This window comes from Parasteatoda tepidariorum, chromosome 4 (assembly GCF_982258835.1).
Source record: "Parasteatoda tepidariorum strain Cologne lab strain chromosome 4, Ptep-v5.0, whole genome shotgun sequence".
In the NCBI taxonomy this organism is placed as follows: domain Eukaryota; kingdom Metazoa; phylum Arthropoda; class Arachnida; order Araneae; family Theridiidae; genus Parasteatoda; species Parasteatoda tepidariorum.
This window is the reverse complement of record NC_141758.1, coordinates 71,333,145-71,342,920: the sequence shown is the minus strand read 5'-3', so window position 1 is coordinate 71,342,920 and position 9,776 is coordinate 71,333,145. Positions and strand designations below refer to the sequence as shown.

The 9,776-nt window shown below is 30.7% G+C and overlaps 1 protein-coding gene across 1 annotated transcript; it reads right to left on the bottom strand.

The window, feature by feature from the left end:
- Positions 1-1,752: 1,752 nt before the first annotated feature.
- LOC107452469 (uncharacterized) lies at positions 1,753-9,005 on the bottom strand. Its single transcript, XM_016068948.3, has 2 exons — positions 8,210-9,005; positions 1,753-2,906 (listed from the first exon to the last, which is right to left on the bottom strand). The coding sequence occupies exons 1-2, from the start codon at positions 8,867-8,869 to the stop codon at positions 2,595-2,597; spliced, it is 972 nt and encodes a 323-aa protein (XP_015924434.1). The 5' UTR covers positions 8,870-9,005; the 3' UTR covers positions 1,753-2,594.
- Positions 9,006-9,776: the final 771 nt, after the last annotated feature.

Sequence of the window (9,776 nt, the reverse complement as noted above, 5' to 3'; positions counted from 1 at the left end):
ATAACACCTTGAAAAATCTTATGGGGTGTGACGTAGATCATCTTATAACCAGTTGTATAAAGTTTATTTATTTCATTTCCTTTGTTTTTAAGGGATTTATTTTACATACTTTTATATAAATTTTGCAACTTTCTTGTCTTTTGGCTGAAATCTTGAGGTAACGCAAAAGTACATAGTACTGCTTTCATTTTTATTACCATCTTAAAATTTTTAATTATACCTGCATTTTTAATTGTACCTTTTAGTTTTGGGCATCATCGCACAATTTTATTGTTGACTAACTGAAAATGCGCCAAGTAATATTTTCAATTACCATCATTTAAGAAAAATGTTGATTAATTCTTTGGCCATTTTGCTCGACTCGACTAGACTCGCGCTTTGGTCGTCGGGCTACCAAAGCAGGAGAGCCATCCCCTCTGCATAGGATCAAAATTGCGATGGTATGTCTTCGGATCATCCTCAGGGATGTTTCCCAGACCGTGCAGCTCTAGTGCGAAGTATATAAAGTACATACCTAAAATATTAGTTCAGAATTAACTGTTCCATTTTTGGGACTATGGCATTTTTTTAAAGTTCTATGTTTAGATTTTGTATAATTCATGGGGCTGTGATGTGTGCATGCCAGTTATACAGGATACAGGAATAATAATGTTGACAGTTATACAGGAAAAATAATGTTGAAATAGAAAAAAGTGGTTGTACTAGAAAAGGTCGCCTATGTTCAATTTCTCTTGGATTTGCAAGCAACTAATAATAACACTAATACCAAGTATGCGTTCAATCATTATCAGTTTGAATTCATTATCTTTTGTTGAAATTCTTAACTATTGAAAAAGGAAGTTCTTTCTGATAAGGTCAAAAAGCTTCTAAAGGGGTGTAATACTTTTTTACGTTATTTTAAAGGGGTTTTTCAATGTGTTCCTAGCACTGGTATTGAGTAGATTCTTGATATTGATAGTTTTTCCTTTCTCAGTCTTGTAATTTATATAATTTCCAAGTGGCATTTGTTGATACCATATGAGTTAGAGAATAGTGGACTTTTTTTTAATTCGCTTCAATTATAAAATTACATAATAATAAGATTATGGGAGTCGCCACACTCTGGTTTTGGTTGGCGATTTCCGCCAGACGTTGCCGATTGTTCCACATGGAACATGGATTTTTAAATTCCTTAGAGCTTATTCCTATGCTTTAGAGTTAAAAGTTGGAATCTTGTGGCCGGGTAAACATGATGAAATAGGCTGGGTGACTTATGGGCCAAACGGCGTAAAGAGCTTGAGTAAGTAAAAAATCAGAGTCTGGGATATAGATATTTAGGTACTAAAATTAAAAAAAAAAGCATTTATAAAATTAAAATAAGAGAAATAAACATGCAAATTTTAAAAAAGTTGACAATTTTTGCAAATTTTTCTTTTTTTTTAAGAATCAAAAGCTTGAAATAAACATTACATTTCCATGTTTTTATGATTTTATTAATAAAAAATTATTTTAGATTAAATAATAGCATTGTTTTGTATGTTACTAGGTGAAAAAAAAGCACTATCGATATGTCCATGTATGTCTTTGGCATTTTACAAATTTCGGCTTACTTAATAAATTTGAACCCATTTCTAATTATTAGTAAAAATAAAAAAAAGACAGGGTTAGGGGAAAAAATATAGTAATAAATATTTTATTTAAAAATCCAATCATCATTAATGATAAAACTTTTTATAACTATTTAAAAACACTGTCATGACGTGGTGATAGAGCATTTCTTATTCATGCAAAGTAAAATAACTTCAGTTCATTATAAATATTATAGACAAGCATAAATGTTACCCACTTAGCTGTGAAAATCAAAGGAATCAACAACCTTAGTGATAACGCATTTTTAATTTAAGCATCGATTATGAATCGATACTGACCACAATCGATCATTTTAAGGCTTATAGGGTGGTTCTATATAATCTAATTAGCAGTTTATTGTGAGAAGTTTATTTAGTTTGTTTTTTTTAACCTGTGTGAAACCAATTTTACGAACTGGGCGATTTTTAGAGTAGCATAGAGCAACTGGTATGTACTGATTAAATAGCATCACTGTATGCGATCGACCCAATCGCTATAGTTCGGTATCAAGGTTTCATTCACCTATGAACTGCAACTTAAGAAGACAAACAGTATTTATACATATAACCTTTCAATTGGCAGATTGAGAGAAACTTGTCCAGTATTAAGAACCGGTCAATTTTGAGAGTTAGTGTGGGTGTACTGGTGCATATGTACTGAATACCATTACTGTATTCGATATATTATGATTTGGTCGCATCCACATATGAATTGTAACTTTAATTTGTAGACAAGGTGTGTAACTAATATTCCAATATCAAAATTCCTATATGCATAATGTTCGTTAGTAAGAGATCCGAATACTGTAACCACACTACTTTTTTGCGACTTGGATCATAAGTCTGTGAAACTCTAGCAGCATTATCAATGAACTGCAATAATGCTTCTGGTGAAAGTGTATTAGTTTAAAATATATAGATAAACATTAATTATCTGATTTATATCATCTTTCAATTGGCAATGCTTTCTAGGAAACTTATCCAGTTTTAAGAACCGGGTAATTTTGAGAGTCGGTGTGGGCGTATTGGTGCATATCGACTAAATCCCATTACTGTATTCGATCTATTATAGTTTGGTTTCATCCACATATGAACTGTAACTTTAGTCTGTAGACAAGGTGTGTAACCGAATCTCCGAATATCGAAACTCCTGTTTATATAATGCTCGTGAATAAGAGGTCCGAACACTGTTACCAAACTATTTTCTTTTGCGCCTTGAACCATAAGTCTGTAAAAGCCTCCAGCATCATTATCGATGAACAGCACTAAAGCTCCAGGTGTCAGAGATCTGAAGATTTTCTGCAAAATATATAGACAAAATAAATAAATAATTAGTTTATCTAATCTTTTAAGTGGTAATGTGTTGTTCAGTGAAGTTTATCACTTTCTTCGATCCATAACAACCTATCTTACAACGATAACCAGAAGCATGTGACCGTATTTAAGATAAAATTGTCAAATCTTTTCATTTTCAACTTTTGAGATTCCTTTTAAGTCTGACTTTCAGTAAATTTATCTATTAAATCTATGGTTAGCTTAAAATTAATTATTAAATCTACAGTTTCATATACATATTATTTTAAAACCATAATATACCTAGTTAATATGAACTTCTTTTATTGAACTAATTTCCGATTCCCCCGACAAATTGTACACGGATATAATGCTTTAAAGTACTTATAACGTAAACAAGCTTTACGTGGGATGTTTTTCAGTTGAATTCGAATTTTATTTCCCCTGGAAAAAGGTTTTGCTTTTTAATGGAACAGACAATTTATTTCTTATCTGACAGATAAGAAAACTGATCATTCACAATTATATATTCATAAGAGTGGATATATCTGAATGCTTTGTTTTAGAGTCGATAATTTCATCATTACACCAGTCAAAGAAAAGGGTTGTATGAATTGAATCTGTTAAGGTGGTAGGAGTATTACGGGAAATAAGATAAACCCTTTTGTATTCTTTATAGCTTTATTTTATTTTTTAAAGTAATTAGTTGAAATTACTATGAGAATATGTATAAAAGTTTTTAATTTAATATAAAGTTCAAAATAAAAACAGTTATTGAATTGAAATTTATATTAATTTATTTATTCATAATATAGATAAATGATTAAAAACAAATAGAAAATTTCTGTGTATTATACGAATTTTCCGTCCCTCTACGAGTTGACGTTAACGAGGTTTGACCAAAGAATATATAAGTGAGACATATTCTTCACATTATTTTTCTTTGGTTTGACATATATATATGGGCTGCAATAGTGGCACAACTCAAAAAACACGCGTTTTGGACTAATAACAGGTGTCAATATGAAAACACACATTCCTTCAGCAGTAATACTAGCACCTAATTATAATACTAGCACCTAATAATACTATATCCTAATCTTGTATGATATTCTGATTAGTTTTTTAGTACACAGGGCCGGATCAACCTATAGGCATACTAGGCACGTGCCTAGGCCCTAGGGCCTACGAAAAACTTGGGAGGAAAAAAAATTGTTGACAAAAATAATTTAGCTTTAAAAACAACAAGTGTATTTCGCACAAAATTATGAAGATACAAATAAAAATATAATATTTTTCGGTAATAAATTATTTTGCAGAATCTTATGATCTAGTATATTACTTTTTTTGCGATTTTTGGATTCTACGAAATCTTTTATTATGCTGTCGAATTCCAAACTACGCAAAATGTCGTATTCAATAGACATAAGTACGAGCGATGCCAAACGATCTTGATTCATTGTTGAACGCAAATAATTTTTTATCAATTTTAATCTGGAGAAAGATCTTTCTCCTTCTGCATTTGATCCAAGAATCGACAAATATATTCTTAATGCAATGTGAACGTTAGGAAAAGTATTCACAAGTTTATCTTTAATTTGAGCCTTCAACATTTCTTGTGCAGATTTATGTTCATACAAATTTGAAAATAGTAAAAATTCATCTACAAAGTTTTCCTCTAAATCGGATGAGTTTTCACCAAATTTTGCGCTTTTAGTTTAATCTCAGATTCTGACAAATTTTTGTGAACAAGAAAACCGAAATTATCGTACAAATCACTGTAAGCTTTACGCCTTTTAGTCATTTCTGAAATTAATACATACACTCATCTCTACCCCCCCCCCCAATTTAAACGACAGAAAAAATTTTTAAAAAAAATTTGATCATTTATCTTAAAAAATAATTTTTTTTTTTTTTCGTTTACATTTTTTTTATAATTTAGTATATAAATTACATCGTTAAAATCGTGATCATAACATTTTTACACAAGTTTAAAATCTGTTAACAAAACAATTGTATTGCTTTTAAAATTATACTATTTCTAAACACCGTATTTTTCTGAAGCATGAATCTTCTTTAAAATTTCAGGATTTTTTTCGAGTAATTGAGAAAATATGTCACATGAAAAATCAAAATTAATCAGTACAGATAAAACCGTTTTCACTGTATTCACATCCATTCGCGATTTTTCATTAGTCCAATAGTTATTTATGCGCGAAAATACCCGTTCTACAGGCGCATTGATGCTTGGCCAGCACATTGCAAGCTCAACAATTCTTTTGATATTTGTAAATGGTATATTGTTTTTTTGAAAATAATTGTTTATTTCGCGCCATTTGTCTGTTATGTGTACGGATTGGTACCATTTATCGTCTTTTGAATCCAAATAACCTTCAAGATAAGTAAACTCGTCAAATAAATCGTCGGAATTAACATTCAAAATTGCACATTTTGAAGAGAGAGACAGAACTGCCTCGTCGAATTCAGACCGTGAAGGGTTACAATCTAAAAGAAGGCACTTCAAATCAGACATATCATCGTTGTTATCGTTCCAAGCTTCTAAATATGAAATCTCAGCTTCATAGAATTCTTTCGACGTTTCTGAATAAGAATCTTCAGTAATGATATTCTCAGCAATCAATTTAGTCAATTCAGGTTTTATAACAAGTGGAACAAATTTGGCATTCTTTCGTGCTTTCAATTTAAATATCAAATCCTTGACAACCGCTCCAGACACATTTGTCATCGCTTTCAATTTTCAAGATGCTTTGATTAAAAATTGCAGCATGCGAATGCACAAAAAACAACCGTAACTGGTTGTTTCACTCTCAAAATAATTCTTCAAGATTTTTGGGCACTTTTTTTCAGACAACACAAATTCTTTAAGAGATAAATAAATTTTAAGAATTCTTTCTGCAGCAGGAAGTAATGTCAACCACCTAACATGAATGTGTCCTAAAATTTTATGATATTCTTGGTCAGCATACTCACAAAATTCTTTCAGTCTTTCAATTCGGACTGTGTAAATTTTAAAATAACTAAAAAGTTTAGATACCATAACTTCAATATCTACAGGCAAACAATCAAAAGCAGTTTTAGCGCCATTATGTATAATATGCGCATTACACCCAAAACCAAAAATATCTCTTCCTAACTCAGTTTGAAGTTTAGCATGAACATTTTCTGGTCCCCTTCTTAACAATCCTCCAAAATTAGTGTTAGTATTATCCGCAGACAAACCAGCCATTTTATCCTTCAATTGGAACTCGAATAGTGCGTTTAATATTTCTGAAGATAAAATCTTTACAGTTTCTCCTTTAATTTCGTTTAGTGATACAAGTTTATTATTAATTGGATCTTTAGCACTGTCCCACTGAAAATACCGCACTAAAATAGGAAGTAATTTTACATGATTGTGATTGGAAGTATCGTAAATCTTTCTTCAATTCAAGAAATGCCCACGGAGAAAAAACATTGACAGCGATAGCTTCGCATTTTGTTCGGGCACAAGAAAATTTCTTGTCTACAAATTTCTTTTGTAAATTTGAAGTACAGTCCATGCTGCGAAACGATTGGTTGTGACGAATGGTGTGAAATGCAAGCGTTCCTTCATATGTTGCTAAGTCAAACTCTTCTTTGGATGGTTCCAGCTTACAAAAAAACTGTTTGACCGATTTCGTTTTTGCTGCCAAAGCTTCTTTGTGTTTAATTGTAAGAATGTGATCTGCTATAGCTGTTCGTCCTCCACTTCCAACTGAAAACGTTGCTCTACACATTGTACATTTTACTTTAGAAAAATTATTAGGATTCGGTTCAATAAATGGAAACTCGTTTTTCCAATCATCCAAATAATGACAGTTTCTTTTTTTTTTGTTTATGTTGCCATATTGACATCTATTTTAAAGAAATAAAAATATTTTTCTAAATATCTATTACGATAACAAATTATGAGGTTTTCAAAATGTAGAATAATTAGAATTTATGAAAATTAATTAGTCGTAAGTGATAATAATAACAATTTCATAAAAAATGGTTTTATACTTTATTGGTTAGATATTTATAAAATGTTTACCTGATTTTAAAATGTTTTAGTTATTTTTCTAAAATAAAGCGGAAATGTAGTAATTGTTGTTGTTTTTAGTGGAAATTAGCTAATATTGGCAGTTTAAATAACCCAAGATATTAATTGTTTTAACAGCAGCAACTAATATTCATGTTACGTCTTGTTTTAAACTTCTTTTCTTATATAAACTTGTCTGGCGTACAGCCTAGTAAAAATGTAAACATAACTAGATATTAAAGTTATGTGTTCCAAAATTTCTGTAGTATAAGTTATAGTGCGTTCTCAAAAACTAGTTTACATTTAATTTTCAATGCTTACATTAATTTGTATGAAAATTTTTGAGAAAATAAAAATTGCATATAATATATTTTTATCAAATATTTTACACAAAATTTTTTAATTTTATAACCGGGGACGCAAACCGACCGGGGACACGAGGTCCTCGCCGGGGACAATCCCCGGAAATCGGGGACGTCTGGTCACCCTACTGTAAAGTCATATTAAGTTTATATAGCTGTTTACCGTGCTGACTGCAATTTATTTTCGTCGAACGAACAGTAATGCATGATAAACAAGTTTATTACAATATATTAAATTCTACGTACCTTTACTGCGATTTCTGAGAGCACACATACGAACGTAAGGGATTCAGCTAACATGGAAACACTCTGCGAAGTTCAGAGAAAATTCTATTGTTAGCGATCATGGGGGGGGGGGAATCCAGCATTGAAGACTCCTTTTAATTTTCTAGTGACAAAGAGGAATCATATATCACCCCCCAACTGAACTTCCGAATAGTTTATTATCTAATAGCATTTCCCCATGACACCAGAGTGTTCCCTAATAAACCAAACTTACCAAAAATTGTCAGCTAAAGTTTAGTTATGTTTGAGCTAGCCAGCGATTATAGGATAAAATCTTGTATGAAGACGAAATAATTAAAGAATTTTATCGAACTCTTTTTAGTTGCCTGGTAACAAAGGGATCTGATAAAAGAAAGAAAAAAATCTTCTACGTCGATATTGAAAACGGTTCTTCATGAAATATTCGTGAATTTTTACGTTGTTGAAATTTTTAATTTATGGGACATCCCTAGATTTTCTTATCTTATACATCAGCTTATATTTGTACTTTATAAGTAGTCGATCATATTATAAAAGTGTGTAAGTAATATACACAACATATGAATAATTTTTTTAAACAAAATTAAATTTATTATTGCATTTGTATCAAAAAATATAATTACTTTTATCATTTCAGAAGTTTCTTTGCAGGCAGCAGCTGAAACAAATTTGACCATAGTGACCATTTTAGCATTCTGGAGAGCGATTTTTACATCATTGGTCATTCTTCCTAATAAATTATGTCCGATATAATTCCAACTGAAATAGTGAGGCTGAACAAATACACTAGTTAATCCATAATTTCCACCACGCAATTCTTTAATTATTGCAGAAAATGTATATTTCCAATCTTCCATGCAATCGATAATTGTTGCTGAAAATTTAAAAAATCCTAACTCGGTTGATAGAACCGATATCACTCCTAATATATCGCTTCCAGGTCCACCACCTAAACTACAAACTTCTATATGTCCGGTATCAGCTAAAATATCTTGTAATAAAAATCTCACGTGCTGCATCGATTTGCCCAGCATATCATTAACAAGGGCGGTATGTAATGGGGCATATTTATGTAAATAAGCACATCTATGGGCAGGATCATTATAATTGGCGACATCCAGAAATTCAGACGATAGGTGAAAGCGTGAAGGATTAGGCTTGTAAACTTCTTTCATGTTTTGAATTCCTTTTCGAATATCAGCTTGGCTAAGCTGGCGTTTTTGAATGTCTTCATATAGAACGTTGCTAAATAATCGTTTAATAGAATCATAATAATCTGTCATTTTAGTAAAACTGTTCCAAACCTAAAAGATACATCTGCTTTGCATGCAAAATAAATAAATGAAATAATAATTTAAATTGAACTTCATTGGGGGAAAAAGATCGGAAACCGATAGGAAGAGAGCAACCCTTGAGTTTGGCGTTGTTTGTGATTTATGGCGATGTTTAGTAAAAATCTTGGCATGAAAAATTAATGATGAACACATTCAAATACCTTTCGTGTAGTTTTGTTGCATTGATTTCTTTTTGTTGTGTTTTGAGACCTTTATTTCGTTTATTTCAGAAATTTATTTTTCTTTTTGTTTATTATTTTCCAACACAGGAAAGAAGAATAAATTAGACACAATTGACCAACCTTACACGCAATGACTTACAAAGGGAATAATATAGCTAAGATGTATCATTTGCACTATCAAAAATTATATTTACTAAGCTTAAAAGATTATAAGCTTAGTAAATTTTTATAAATCGAGAACTACTTAATCGATAATTATTTCAAATTTTGTTAAGTAAAAATATGTATTTCAACGTAGTGCAAAATTTTTAAATAATAAATAGAAATTTTTTCGATTATTAAATTGTATGTTAAATAGTTATTGAAAAATGTTTTTAGATTGAAATTATTACTTGGTAAACAAATTTTATAGTTGTATGCAAAATACTTCGATTCACGTAATTAGCTCTAGCGATGTAATAAAATCCCAATATACAAAAACACTATAAAAAAAAAGGCTAAGCTCCCCTTCCCCGCTCGAAAAGCAAAGTAATTTAGTAATATTGGTGATATAGTTAGTGACATTTACGCCTCGTATTTCTATATATTTTGTTATAGCGAAAGATATAATTTCTAGCATAGTTACAGTTTTTAACCGCGTAATGTTAAGCGTAAAAACTTGAACTCAAAGAATT

Bases quoted from the DNA above. Each gene is read 5' to 3' on its own strand.
- LOC107452469 (XM_016068948.3), bottom strand. From the start codon at position 8,869: ATGACAGATTATTATGATTCTATTAAACGATTATTTAGCAACGTTCTA. The intron at 2,907-8,209 runs GTAATTATATTT...TATATTTTGCAG, and splicing joins AAACTTCTGAAATGATAAAA to AAAATCTTCAGATCTCTGAC.